This window comes from Bos indicus, chromosome 8, assembly GCF_029378745.1.
Source record: "Bos indicus isolate NIAB-ARS_2022 breed Sahiwal x Tharparkar chromosome 8, NIAB-ARS_B.indTharparkar_mat_pri_1.0, whole genome shotgun sequence".
Taxonomy (NCBI): Eukaryota; Metazoa; Chordata; class Mammalia; order Artiodactyla; family Bovidae; genus Bos; species Bos indicus.
In genome coordinates, this window is record NC_091767.1 from 29,989,023 (window position 1) to 30,004,798 (window position 15,776).

Genomic DNA, 15,776 nt, shown 5'->3' on the forward strand with positions numbered 1-15,776 from the left:
GGTTTTCTGGAGGTTGAATCTTCAATACAGAAAGACCAATTTCACTTTCAGAGCATTAAAAATACCCATGATCAGATAAAAGATCCTACATGAATTTCAGAGCAAAACATGTATTTTATAATATCAATTTTTAAAAAATAAAAAAATCTGGATAACCATTTTCCTATGCTAGTCTCAGTAACAAAAATTAATTGCATTTGGATTGATTATGGGGCTGTGCACATCTGTACATTTATTAGCTAATTTAATTGTGTGTCGTTTATGGTCAAACTGTTTTCCTATAGTAAGATTTCATAGCAAGTATTTAGGTTTATTATTAAAATTGTCTGTGATATGGTAATTTGTTTAAAATGCTTTGATTTTTCTAAATTTAAAATGTGAATAGTAATATTTTTATTTTATATGATGGATCGGTATCATCCACCTGGCTCTTTCCTCATGATTATTCAGTATTAAATACAATACTATGTCATTTAGAATAAAAAAGTTTTAAAAAACATTTATCTTTTATTTCCTTATGAAAATCTTTTCTCCCTCATTTCAAGTTTTCCTGTATTTACTGTTGATTCACAGATGAAAGAATTAGATTGAAGGAGGGGTTAAAAAATGCATTCTAATTTTAGATACCCTAGAAAGAAACTAAATATCTACTATTTATTCTCACTGTGATTTAGCACTAATAGAAATTGCCATCTTCTACATAATGTTAATAGTTTGGGAGTTGTGAGTCAAATCTTAATCACAAATGTATCTATGAGTATACCCAGACATGCACATGTTTCCAGGATTTTGAAAGAGTACAGTCTAGGAAGTCAGGCTGCTACAATTAACATACTCAGGACAATTGATTCTCTTCAAATTTGTCTCCCTACTTGTAATAAAGTGGAGGATTGGATTATGTATGTGGCTTCTAAAGTCAGGTACAACTCTGAAATGCTACGACATTAGGTTTTTTATCACAACCTCAAGTTTATTCAGAAGATTTCCTTTTTTTAGTTTTTACCTGCATGGGTGTGAATAAGGATTTTTTTTTTTTAATTTAAGGAAACAATATCCATTTTCATATTCATAACTAATTGTTTAATACAATATTGGTGGAGATATATGAAGGCATGTATTAAGCAATATGGCATGTGGCATAGAATAGATTTTTAATCATGGCTCTAAATATTCATTTTTCTTAGTTATTGTGATAAAACCATGTTTTGTTTATTAAAATATATTATTTTGGAAGTATACCATTGGGTTTGAATTTGGCGATGATGATTTTCATGGTTGACCTTAAGAGTAAAGGATCAACAACTGTATTTTTTAAGGAAAAGGTAAATTAGAATATATGAAACAGTTTATAATCAGACAAGTACTATAAATATTTAATATTATTAATTATAGGGTTACTACTAATAATTACTATTTAATAAGTGCCAGCCACTAAATGTATGAGCTTTATATTTAATAACTCATTTAATCCTCCCTACAATTCCCCTTTGAGCAATGTTTTATTGTTTCCATTTTACAGATAATTAAATTGAGCTTAGAAAGGTTATGGACCTTACTTATCTGTGAATTCATATGAAAGGATTACATTGTTAATGGCAAGTGCCGTACAAATGAATGTTATTAATATTGATAATAATTATGAGTTAGGTGCAATCTTAATAACAGTTTTTAAGTTAGTAAACATATCACATTAAGAATTCACTTTTTAACTACCAAAAATAGTATTTTACTACTGGAAATATACTTCAAAAGGTAAATATAAGAAACATCCTATTCATTACACAAATACAGTTCTACTCTGTTATAATAAATGATACATAAAACTGAAAATGTTTGCTACTCCTGTTGATGTCTTGAATACTCACCATTATTTCTGGGATATTATTACTTGTGTTTGTGGAAATTTCTCCAGTAAGAATATTCTTAGATTATAAACTTTCAGGTGCTACACATCTTCCTAGAATTCCCATTAACTGTTGTCATATTTTAACAGCAAAAGACCCAAAACCATATCCATAGATGAAAATATGGAACCAAGTCCTACAGGAGACTTTTATCCCTCTCCGAATTCACCAGCTGCTGGAAGTCGAACATGGCACGAAAGAGATCAAGGTGAGTAAAAAGGAGTTGCCTCTAGGGACGGTGGAGGAAAATGTCAGCTCCTTCCATAAGTTTCATTTAGTCAAAATTTCATAATTGAATCAATATGGGTTATATTTCTTCATGAAATGATTGCAGTACAATTATTTTTAAGGTCATGTACTGATCAAATGTTATTGAAGTTACAAAATTCCCATATATTTATTTGTTTCTTGAAATTGAACTTTTTTCTTTTTTTTTTAGAATAATCTTTTAGAAACCTCAGTATGTGTGTGACTGATGATGGTGTGGCCATATTAGTTGGTTGGATTATAGCAGACATAAATTCTAATTCAGTCAGATCAGTTTGTTCCTCTTAATATGGGGTATTTTAAGGTGGAGCCAAACTTTAAGCGGTTCTCAGGTGCCAGTTACTGAAAGTTCTCGTTTAAAGGAAACCATGCTTTCTTTTGGAAGTAGGTACAACGTGAACAATAAATATAAGTGTGATGTTAGACACTTGGTGTCTGAGTCAATCTAGTTATTTCTTCTAGATGAAACTATAACCTAACTCTAGGGCAGCTCTAGGAAAAAATATAAATATCAGAAATAGGTATTCTTTGACTCTCTACATTCATACTTTGCTCTTTTTCTTTCTTAAAGTCTACTGGGTTAAATATATTTCATCAGGTATACTCATGCCTTTTTGCCATGGTTAGAGGGAGATTATTAAACATGGAAACAAAGATTAGCTAACAGTCTTTGTTGGTATGTGTGCAAAAATGACTTATAGAGCAGAACAAAGTGTATTTGAAAATTGTCTTTAAAATTCTCCATTTAATTAAAAATGTAAAAAAAAAAAAAAAGTGGTTTTCAGTCCATAACTTGGGCGAGTGTATCTGAGGATTGAGGAGTTGCATGTCCAGTAATCTCAGGAAACCAAATAGCCCTGAAGCTTAGCAGTTAAAGCCAAAATTCAGGATTCCCTTTCTGCTGCTCCATGTTTTTCTACTGAGTGCCATAGGATTTAAAGAATGGTGAAATAGTCTTCACAGAGGAATTGACATTGAGTCAGGTGGAGCCGGGTGGGTCTCCTTTAGCATGCTGAGATTTTAACTAAAAAAGCAGGGGGCAGGGTGGATGAAGACAAAAGCCCAGGCAAGCACTGAGGTGGGGAAGTGAGTTTCCGAATGGCCGTGTGTGTGCCCTGTGGCTGGAGGCTGTTTGTGTGAATGGAAATAATGGGCCGTCATTTTAAGGAAGGATTTGAAAATCAGCTGAAGAGTTTGGGCTCAGAGATCCTACCCCACCTCCCCAGTCTATTCTGTAGACAGAACCATCTTTTAAAACATAACGTCATATCACTCCCCTGCTGCAGTTACGTCCTGCTTCTCTTAGGAGAGAAGCAGGATTCCCTCACACGATTCACAGATCTTCTTGGTCCTCTGGCCTCTGACCACTGCTCCAGTCTCAGCGGGGGCTGTCTGCTTCCTTCTCGCACTCGAGCCTGCTGCTTTGTTTAGATTTGGAAGTGTAACACCCAAGACCTTCATATAAGCCATGCCCTCTGGAACGCTCCTCTTCTGACTCTTCATCTGGCAAATTCTTGGTCATTTTTCATGTCCCAGCCTAAATTGAGGAATTTCAGTTTGAAACCTAGTATTGTTCCCTCACTGTACTCGTAGTATGTTGTTCCGTATTTGCTTATGGGATTAATTGTCTGAATCTGTCTGCATTGTGAGGACAGAGACTTTATCTGTTTTGGCTACTGTGTATTCAGAGCCTAGGAACCCTGTGCAACACTTGGGGCTCAGCAGAGGCAAATAGATGTTTGTTGGCTACGTGGACCACCGATAGGCGAAACACCAGTCTCATTAGCAAAGGCCAGAAATAACAGGGCCTTCATCAGACTTGCAGAAGTAAGAATAAAAGCAAAACCCTCAACCCTTTATATTTTATTACTTGTTTTGCTGACATTGTCAGCTTTTTCTAAACAAAGCCATATTTTCCTCATCAGAAAATTGTTCTGGAAAAGATTCTAATGGTAATAACAATAACATTGTGAATGTGTGGCAATGAATGTGTTGTGCAGAACTGTAGGTGTTCTTTATTACAGACAGTGTCACTCTGTAAGAGTTGCTTCCTCTTTCAGCCTGTTGAATAAAGCCAATTTCAAATCATATTGTAAAACATTTTTGAAAAGTAGAAGGGAAACTGTCATTCTTTCTCTTTGTAAAATCATTGTATTGTCTTGGTGATTTTCTTTTGTCAAGATGACTAGAATTATTGGAGAAGTCTGTAAAGGCATATTATATTAAGAGTAAGGAAGAATGATTCATTTTCACACGTGCTTCAAAAAAATGTGTGTCACTTTAATTCTGAGACCCTGAAGATTTTGTAATGTGCACAATAAGCCACTGTGGGAAGAAGACATCAACTGTAATGAAAACATGAGGGCAGGATAGTACTATCTTTATAAATTTCCTAAACCAAATGCAGTCCTTTTGTTCGGTGAAAATTGCTTTCTTCAGATTTGCAAAATAAAATGCCTCATGGTTGTTCTTGTCCATCTTCACATGTTCTTTAGTCACACTTGCCTGTCGTCTTGCAGGGAGTATTCTAAAGGGCATATTGAGTACCACTTGAAATTGTAATGGCTTTAGTACATGTCTAAAAACCCTGTACTAATTAGTATTCAGTGACTACTTACTGGTCGCTTAAAATATACTTGTGTTTATAATTGGCAGAAATGTTTAAAATTTACTGTTAATTATTTCCTGCATCTGCCTCATTCTGTTCAATTTTGCACTAAAATCTACACTTGCCATAGTCCTTAACAAAAGTGAGTGAACTGTGTGAATCAAAGATAGTAAAATTATGGACAGTATGTGTCATTCCACCTTTCCTTATAATCTGAACCACGAACCTAAACCTTTGAGATTTATTCCAGGTAGATAAAAATAAAGGATATAGTGTAACTAAATGATTATCATTTCATTTTAAAGAGTTAGGCAGAACTTTATAAGATCTAAATTCATGCAATGAGAAATGGTCCTGTAATTTTAACAAGTTAATGAAAAGTGTTTTTATTTTAGCATATTACAAAGTTATATTTTTTGTCTTCCAGAATGCAAAAAAGTTACATTTCATAAAATCATTGTAATTTTTAGTTTTGTAGAATATAGAACATTTTAAAACTGAACAGTGCTTAATAGTGTTAAACATTTTGTAGGAAACTTTATAATTTGCTTAAATTTCTTCTGATAAATAGTGCAGAAATTAAATTTGCTAGCATCTATATTCAGAGAAGGCAATGGCAACCCACTCCAGTACTCTTGCCTGGAAAATCCCATGAACAGAGGAGCCTGGTAGGCTGCAGTCCATGGGGTCGCTAAGAGTCGGACACAACTGAGTGACTTCACTTTCACTTTTCCCTTTCATGCATTGGAGAAGGAAATGGCAACCCACTCCAGTGTTCTTGCCTGGAGAATCCCAGGGACGGGGGAGCCTGATGGGCTGCCGTCTGTGGGGTCACAAAGAGTCAGACACAACTGAAGCGACTTAGCAGCAGCAGCAGCATCTATATTAGAGAATATTTATGTTTTAGCTTTGTATTCTTTTATATATAAAGGAAGAAAAAAGAAAACTGGGGCAGTAACAAAGGGATGTACAGCTGCTCTTACACTGTTTTCCTATATTCTAGAATATTTTTTTCTTGCTTGGTTTCTGTTTTGAATTTCCTAGTCTTAAACTGTGTGACTGCTTTTACCGCTATTGACAAGTTAGTTTCTTGAATACTGCTTTTCATCATTTTAGATTTTAATAGTTAAATTAATTGAACTGGGTCAGTGTATCAATTTGCTTGTTGAAAGTTTCTTTTATTATTCTTAATAGTTAACCTCACAAAATATTCCATCCGAGAACTTGTGTACCTGAAATTTCTTCCACCTGAGCCAACTCATAGACTAAATTCCTTGTTGATATAATTCCCTTGAAATCATTAAACTAGTCCTTTGTAACTTATGATGTAATAGGAAAAATAGAGACAGGTCTGAGTTTTTCCTCTAATTTAAGTTGCTTTCTTGGGACTCAAGCTTGTAGTATTTTCAAGGCCAGAAATTTAACAGACTAAAAATTTTACCTAAGATTACTAGTTGTTCAAATACTTATCAGACTGAGAAGCTGTTAAATTTTCCATTTATAAAGCCCAGCTATATATTACAAATACTTTTACTATATCACTAAATGTCTATTAAATAGTGTTTTAGGAGTTTTATATTCAGGCTTAGATGAATCAGCGGTTTATTAGAATTGCAGAAGCAGATAAATAATTTTTTATTATTTATAATTATTTATTTTTATTATTTATGAAAAATATGCTTCACAGAGAATAATGTAAATCAGATTATGAAGAAGCGGTCTGCATGACCATCTTACTTTTGAGCATTATGAGAAATAAATCTTACACAAAAATCAATAAATTGGTATATTGGCAAAAACTAGCACTACTTAGAGGTGTATTGGTATGTAATCACAATTTTAAGAGCAGTTTAAAAATTTATACTGGACTCTCAAACAGTCAGTCTTTAGGCGTAGTGGTCTACTTGTTGTAGGTACTAGAAAAAAACACTGCTTAAAAAAGTTACAGTTCTGTCATACAAATAAGTCTCTTCAGCTAGGTTTTTTGAAGTTGTAATATATTTCCAAACCCTAGAGATTTATTTGTGATAAATTTGCAAAGGTTCTGTTTAGTAATAGAGTCTTATATGTTGTGCTCAATTTCAATTTGCATTTTATAGAGTTCTATAAGGATATGGTATTAAATATCCAATGAATTAAGCCAACGGCCTCAAGGGAACACTCGGGGCTAAAGAGTAATAATGCCAGCTTAGTATCATGCATTTAATCAAGTACAGGAAATAAATAACAGTCAGTAGAATGTGGTGACACCGATAGAACCAGAATCAGAGACTAGCCTTTCTTAATTCAAGTTTAAAGAATGTTAATATATCTCCTAGATATAAGAACATTCAACTAAGATTGGAAAATTTTATTTATACAAAACTTTAAACTTTCTTATTCATAAATCATTTTGTAGAATATTTAATATGCTACTGTCTGCTGTGAATATGAATATCTCTGAGTGGATATTGACAGAATATGTTTATTAAGTTTGTGACCTTAGAACCCTTTTTCCCACCATCTAAGAATCTATAGGGAGAATCCATCATACATTCAAAACTTTAAAAAACAGCGCTCTAGCCCAAACTACAGTCTGACAAATGATAAACTCTCAAGTTTCTAACTGTAGAAGTAGGTGAATGAGCAGCTTTCACAAATAGTTGAATAACTACTAACATTTAGTGATGTCCTAGAAAAATGCAAGGAAACAGCTTAATAATCTCCTGAATGTTTAAGTTTGCTTTGGGGGCCAGATAGAACAGCAACAATTCCTTACATCCCTAGAGTTTGTATCACAAGGATTAAATATGAAATGTTCAAATATCAGATTTTGAATTAAAATCAAAGATACAAGTGATCTTGAGGGATACATGTTGTTTAAGCACAATTTTAAAGCGTTTTTTTCATTGTTGTTGTTCAGCTTATTATTAAAAAAAAATACTGAAAATCAAGAACTTATAGTTCTTATAGAACTTGCAGTGAATCTCCATATATTATCATGTTATTAGAGGGCAAACCCTGGCGATGCCTTCATCACAATCTTTTTCATCTTCTTCAACCACAAAACCAGTACAATATTGTAAAGTTTAAAAATAAAATTAAAAAAAAAAATAAAAAAAGAAATCTAATTATAAATTAAGTCATATAATTACACAATTGATTAATATACTGATAATAAAGATCCTCTTTAGAGAATTAAAGTAAAAAAAAAAAGAAAAATCGCATTATGAATATCTTTCAAACAGAAAGGAAAACAGTACGTTGTTGGTGAGGCTTTCATCAGAATCCTTATACTGACTACTACTTGACAGATGTGTGTGCTCTTTTGACGTGTTTTGGATGGAGCACAACCTGTGTACATGTTAGAAGAGACAATACTACTTATAAGTGGGAAATGATACTCAACTTCTGTTCTCTGGAGCCTTAATAATTTGAAAATACAGCATTTTGCAGAAAAGCCACCATGGATAATTGGTTTGAAAAAAATAACTTGCTGTGTGTGATGCTGTGCCTCTAGATTGGGGGAACACAGCCTAAATTAGGGGTGTGGAAAACCCATGGGATACAGTGTGCTTCATTATCATAGAGTGCCCTAAAAAGTTTCTTGAAATGGAAAAAGGTTTTATTTCAAATCCATTATGCACTGATTTCCTATTTAAGTTTATTTTGAAGTAGCTTGGAAACCCCGTTTCTTTTGTTATTATGATACCAATATCATATACAATAGGAAGTTGATTTTTCAGACATAAGAACACGGGTTATTAGAAGCCTTAGTGAAAGTCACTCAGTCCTGTCCAACTCTTTGTGACTCCATAGACTGTATCAGTTCAGTTCAGTCACTCAGTTGTGTCCACCTATTTGCAAACCCATGGACTGCAGCACTCCAGGCCTCTCTGTCCATCACCAACTCCCGGAGCTTACTCAAACTCATATCCATTGAGTCAGTGATGCCATCCAACCATCTCATCTTCTGTCGTCCCCTTCTCCTCCTGCCTTCAATCCCAGCATCAGGGTCATTTCAAATGAGTCAGTACTTTGCATCAGATGGCCAAAGTATCGGAGTTCCAGCTTCAGCATCAGTCCTTCCAATGAGTATTCAGGACTCATTTCCTTTAGGATTGACTGGTTTGATCTCCTTTAGTCCAAGAGACTCTCAAGAGTCTTCTACAGCACCACAGTTCAAAAGCATCAATTCTTTGCCGCTCAGCTTTCTTTATAGTCCAACTCTCACATCCATACGTAACTACCGGAAAAACCATAGCTTTGACTAGATGGACCTTTGTTGGCAAAGTAATGTCTCTGCTTTTTAATATGCTGTCTAGGTTGGTCATAATTTTCTTCCCAGGAGCAAGCGTCTTTTAATTTCATGGCTTCAGTCACCATCTGCAGTGATTTTGGAGCAAAAATAGAGTCTGACACTGTTTCTATTGTTTGCCTACCTATTTGCCATGAAGTGATGGGACCAGATGCCATGATCTTCGTTTTCTGAATGTTGAGCTTTAATCCAACGTTTTCACTCTCCTCTTTCACTTTCATCAAGAAGCTTTTTAGTTCTTCTTCACTTTCTGCCATAAGGGTGGTGTCATCTGCATATCTGAGGTTATTGATATTTCTCCTGGCAATCTTGATTCCAGCTTGTGCTTCAGCAAGCCCGGCATTTCTCATGATGTACTCTGCACATAAGTTAAATAAGCAGTGTGACAGTATACAGCCTTGACGTACTCCTTTCCCGATTTGGAAGCAGTCTGTTGTTCCATGTCCAGTTCTAACTGTTGCTTCCTGACCTGCATACAGATTTCTCAGGAGGCAAGTCAGGTGGTCCTGTATTCCCATCTCTTTCAGAATTTTCCACAGTTTGTTGTGATGCACACAGTCAGAGGCTTTGGCATAGTCAATAAAGCAGACGTAGATATTTTTCTGGAACTCTCTTGCTTTTTCAATGATTCAATGAATGTTGGCAATTTGATCTCTGATTCCTCTGCCTTTTGTAAATCCTGCTTGAACATCTGGAAGTTCATGGTTCATGTATTGTTGAAGCCTGGCTTGGAGAATTTTGAGCATTTCTTTGCTAGCGTGTGAGATGAGTGCAAGTGGGCAGTTGTTGGCTCATTCTTTGGCATTGCCTTTCTTTGGGATTGGAATGAAAACTGACCTTTTCCAGTCTTGTGGCCACTGCTGAGTTTTCCAAATTTGCTGGCATATTGAGTGTAGCAGTTTCATAGCATCATCTTTTAGGATTTGAAATAGCTCAACTGGAATTCCATGACTTCCACTAGCTTTGTTCATAGTGATGCTTCCTAAGGCCCACTTGACTTTGCATTCCAAGATGTCTGACTCTAGGTGAGTGATCACACCATTGTGGTAATCTGGGTCAGTAAGATCTTTTTTGTACAGTTCTTCTGTGTATTCTTGCCACCTCTTCTTAATATCTTCTGCTTCTGTTAGGTCTATACCATTTCTGTCCTTTATCGAGCCCATCTTTGCATGAAATGTTCCCTTGGTATCTCTCATTTTCTTGAAGAGATCTCTAGTCTTTCAATTCTATTGTTTTCCTCTATTTCTTTGCATTGATCACTGAGGAAGGCTTTCTTGTCTCTCCTTGCTATTCTTAGAAACTCTGCATTCAAATGGGTATATCTTTCCTTTTCTCCTAAATAGTCTATGGAATTCTCCAGACCAGAATACTGGAGTGGGTAGGCTTTCCCTTCTCCAGGGGATCTTCCAAACCCATGGATCGAACCCAGATCTCCCACATTGCAGGATGCTTCTTTACCTTGAAACTCCTTATTTACAGGTAAGCAACCCAGGCTTCCTGGGTGGCTCAGTGGTAAACAATCCGCCTGCCAATGCAGGAGACATGGGTTTGATCCCTGGATCAGGAAGATTCCTTAGAGAAGGAAATGGTAACCCACACCAGTATTCTTGCCTGGGAAATCCCATGGACAGAGGAGCCTGGTGGGCTACTGGGGTCACAAAGAATCAGAGACAGCTCATGCATTGGAGAAGAAAATGGCAACCCACTCCAGTGTTCTTGCCTGGAGAGTCCCAGGGACAGAGAAGCCTGGTGCGCTGCCGTCTCTGGGGTCACACAGAGTCGGACACGACTAAAGTGACGCAGCAGCAGCAGTAGTCACTGAGCACACACACCCCATTTAAGTATGAGAGGCTGTCTCTTCTAGAGTGTCTAGATATTAAGACCAGAACCTTAGTCTTCTTTTTCAAAGGCTATTTTTTTTTTAAATTTTTCTGTTATCCTGCCACCCACCAAGGAATCGATATAACTTAACCTATGTAGGGAGAAATGGACTAGGAGAATCTGAACACTGCTTAACATGTGTTGGCAGTTGGACAGTTCTCATAGGGAGCTTCATGGAAGGTTCTGTTAAACCTTATAGAACTAGAATAAAAGTAGAGGTGAATTTATGAGTTTTTAGATTCTAGAAGAATTGTCAAAACAATTTTGAGGTGGTAAAATTTATATCTTCTTTTTTAAAAAACCTCTTACCCTTACACTTTGTGCCATGATAAAGTTTCTGAACTAGGGAAAAAAAAGGAGATTTGAGTGCTTTCAATGGATAAATGTGGAGGAGAGCTGGCTTGAATATTTAAGCGTGCTATTTAAAGTTAAAAAAAAAACGTTTTGTTATAGAGAATGTCAAAAGCAGAAAGAATCTTAAAGTGAGCTTCCATGTACCATTTTCAGCTTTAACTGTCATCAATATTTTGCCCATCTTGTTTCATTTAGTATCTCCCAGGTTTTTTTTTAGTATCTTAAAGTCAACCCCAGACTTTGTGTCATTTTACTTGTGAATACTTAAGTTTCTAATAGACAATTAATTTTGTTTTTAATACAACCCCCATATCATTATTAACTTAACAAATACAACAATAATTCCTTAATATGTACTGTATTACTCATGTGTGAATTCCCCAGAATATCTTATAGGCTGTTTGTTTAAATGACGATCCAAAACAGTCCATGTACCATACTTGTAGTTTCAAACAGTCTTTAACCTATAATTGTTGTATTAACTATTTTTGTATTTATTCCCTTTTATATATCATTTATTTATTGAAGAAACCACATAAATTTAATTTTTCTGTTCAAAAATCACATATAAATGAGGAAAACCAGACCCTTCTGCCATTTGTGACTACCATTTATTGAGCATTTACTCCCTTTCAGGATTGAGCTAAGGCTTTAGATATATTTTTCTTTTCAACCCTCTTTAGAAACAAACATTTTTTTTCCACAGCTTGTTAAGCCCACTAGTACAGTGGTTAAGAAATCTGACATAGAAACACAGATCATAAATAGCAGAGGTAGAACGGAGCCCTTGTCTCTTCAGTTACTGAACCCATACTCATTATTACTATATATACTGCCTTCCAAAGAAGTCAGTCAGGAATGTTCATGGTTTTGCAGATTGGTTACCAAACCTATGTGACAGTTTTTCTTTTCCTTACACAAATGAGATTTCATTACAAAACAGACATAACGACAGAAGAATGTACAAACTTCAGGGATTCATGAATACAGTCCTTGGGCTGAACTCAGCTTAAGCGTCTCTTTTCCTTCTGATAATAAGATGTTGTTAATAAATAATCCTAAAGTCTAGAATGTCTTTAGTAGAGGTGTGTGATATGCATTCAGTTTGAAATGAGCTAGGTGTATCAAAATTTAAGAATTACATTTAATTGACCAGGAAATTGTAAACAGTGGTATGGCCTTAGACAAATCACTGAATGTCAGTAAACTGAGTTTTTTCATCTATGAGATGCCAAAGTTGGATACTAAGGTAACAGTGTGTTCTAATGTTCTGGATTTTAAATTAATTGAAGTCAGAGATTTTATAGATATTTAATATTTGAGTCTTTAAGCTTTCATTATCCTGAATCTTTTTGAAAACTCTGAAGGTTTTCAATTTCCTAAATTATTTTTTAGATGTTTGTTTTAAATATTCTTATTGAATAACATGATAATTGGCTCTGTAGGTGCTTGGAGGCATCATATGTTTTGCCTTATACCTGAGGAATGTGCAGTTCTTACAAATACATGCCTTGTCCTGCACCATTCTGGTACAACAAATGATTGAGAGAGACTGAGCTATTATAACAGAACCTTGTTATGGGATCAGTGTCTCCTACTTTGAAAATAAATGACTCAGCCAGACGGCAACATTTATTTTCTCTAAATGACTAGGGATGTAGCAATAGGAGACCATTATCCTGTGACAATATTCTGTTTCATTGACATTATCTCACAAATGTAATTGGTCCATTACTAAATAGAGGTTTTGTTACTGATCAATTTCTCGTGCTTTCTAAAACCATTAGGATAATAAATTTGCCATCATAGTAATTTCATTGACAGGATGTTCTTTTTTTCTTCATTTACATTTGTTAAAGGAAAAATATAGATTTAGATTGAACTTAAACACTACAATTTATAACAGTTTTGACTACTTTTCCATTAAGAGAAATGGAATATTTTGCAGAGTAATCATATTTACATTGAACTGCCAAAGTGACGACTTTATAATTTTCATGATATTTTTTTGTCTGCTATACTAAACCACATCAAATCACAGTTGTTCCTAAGCAATTAGTTTACTACCTCAGGTTAATGATTTTATTTGAAATAAGTTCCAAATCATTTCTAGGACTTTCCTGTAAATCCACTAAAGTAACACATCAGTAAAATCAACCCTAACTATTACCAGCGTGTATAATAACACCATCAGTAACAACCTCAACCTTGAGATGTCTTACAGCATAAATGTTTCTAAATGCATGGCTTTTCCCCAAATGTTCTCTAAAAAGTCATCTGTAATCTTGTTAAATTAGAACTCTTCCAGTATCTCTCTGACTTTTACAGTTAAGGTTACGGTATTGATTTTATTTTATAGTCCATGGCTCTCAGATGCTTAACACTAATAAGCCTCTATAGCCAAGCAGTTCTCCCCAGAGGCATGGCGAATAACAGCTATTTACCTATGCCAATATTTAATAAGCATCTAAAATATACTCCAAATCTTGCATAATTGTTTGGTGTTTTTCCTCCTTGAAAATTAGATTTTCTGGCATTACTCAAGACACTTTATCCTTGTCTGTCTGTTAAAATGAAATTGCTTAATGGACAAAAGTATTTTGAAGTACTTTTAAAAATGAAGTTTTCACTTACTCAGTATGCACTCTTGTAGCATTCTTCCTCATTATTCAACACTTTTTTCTTTATGTATCAGGAAGGTGTTTGTGAGCTTCAAAGGGCTTTGAGCTTTAACTTGCCATTGGGTGTTGGTGAAGCTTGGAGACTTTTTTTTTTTAATAGAGTTGTGATAAACAGAGACTTGTAGAAACATGCTGCTTACAGGCTTGGGTTGGAATATACTATATAGAGAGACTTAAATTATCACAAAAGTTTTCAGACTGCTCAAGGATACAGTATTATACTCAAGTGTAGTTAAGATTATATAACTCAAATATTATAAAGTAAGAATTTTCATATATTTAACATGAAGATTACCATATTTTCTGTTTTCTCCTTTGAAAAAGAACTTATTTCTTAAAAAAAAAAAAGGATTGACAAATCTAATTGAAGATGATATCTTATCTCCTCTTACTGTAGCTTGCTGATTTTCCAAAGTTATTTCAGAGTGTGGCAAATATATACATATATATATATATATGAGATAATTAACATGGCAGCTAATTGTTTTTTGAATCATCTGGCATCATCATCAAACTACTGCAGGGAGATTAAGTCCCTAGGTTTTGTCATAACATTCAGAGCTTTTGTTAACTTGGATTGTGTGGAAAGGACTTATTCATATTTGCCACCAAATCACAAAATTTTACATTTAGAAGAGTCCTTAGAAACCGATATTCAGATATTTCTTTTCACTTGCATTCTCAAAATTCATTATTTCACCTTTAGTCAAGTAGATTACAAATGTTATATTGAAGCATTTCATTTTGCATTTTTGCAACATCTAATACCTAAGACCAATGAGGCATTTCCTTCTTACAGTGTAGTGTTTGGCACACTATCAATATCCGATATTGTCCACCCATCCTTGAGAACTATTTAAAATATTCTATGGAGCTACAGGCAGTATTTTTCTCCAAATATGTATTTTACCATTTTTGTTATAAAAGTAAAAATTATTTGTGGAAGATTTGAAAAACAAACTGTCAATTATAAAAAAGAAAATAAAAATCACCTATAATTCTATCATGTATAGATAACTCATGTTAATATTTGGACATATGCTAGTCTGTTTTCTATATATATATATTTTTTATGGATATCCTATATATTCTATTTCAAGTAAATTTTTTGCACTAAATTAGGCTTGTATATGCTGTTTTATAAATTGTTTTCTTTCTTTTTTTTTTTTGGTCTTTTATTTATAATATAATAGCTTGTTACCATGTCATTCAGGCTTCCCCAGTGGCTCAGCACTAAAGAATCCAGTTGCAATGCAGGAGACTCAGGAGACCTTGGTTCAGTCCGGGTTGGGAAGATCCCCTGGAGAAGGGCATGGCAACCCACTCCAGTATTCTTGCCTGGAGAATCCCATGGACTGAGGAGCCTGGAGGGCTACAGTCCATAGGGTCACAAAAAGTCAAACATGACTGAAGCGACGGAGCACGCACTCACGCCATGTCATTCAGTTTCCACTGCATAATGACCACAGCGTATGTTACCCTTTGGCTATACTATTCAGTTTTAAAGGTCTATTTTGCTCATGAATATTTAGAGAGTTTCCAACTTTCTATATAATTAATAAAGATACAGTAAAAATCATTGCATACCAATCTTTGTACTTAAGTCTCATCATTTTGTTCCTGTCTGGCTCTCTTCAGTGGCCCTATACCTAGTACACTCCCTGGCATTAAGTCACCAAATATAATAGATAGATGCTCAATGAAATGTACTCTTACTGTAGAATTCCTGAGTTAAATATTATGTCCATTTCTAAGGCTTTTGATAAATACTGGCACAGAGTCTG

General features: G+C 34.6%; 1 protein-coding gene across 12 annotated transcripts in view; it reads left to right on the top strand.

Annotated features, from left to right (window-relative positions):
* The window catches only part of NFIB (nuclear factor I B), a 257,801-nt gene that overhangs the window by 191,829 nt on the left and 50,196 nt on the right, over positions 1–15,776 (top strand). For all 12 annotated transcript variants that reach the window (XR_011568030.1, XM_070794542.1, XM_019965916.2 and 9 more), the window contains exon 6: positions 1,994–2,112. Coding sequence is in view for 11 of the 12 variants with exons in the window: in XM_070794542.1 (XP_070650643.1) it covers positions 1,994–2,112 (119 nt within the window). In the remaining variant the exon portion in view is untranslated. The remainder of the gene's footprint in view (positions 1–1,993; positions 2,113–15,776) is intronic.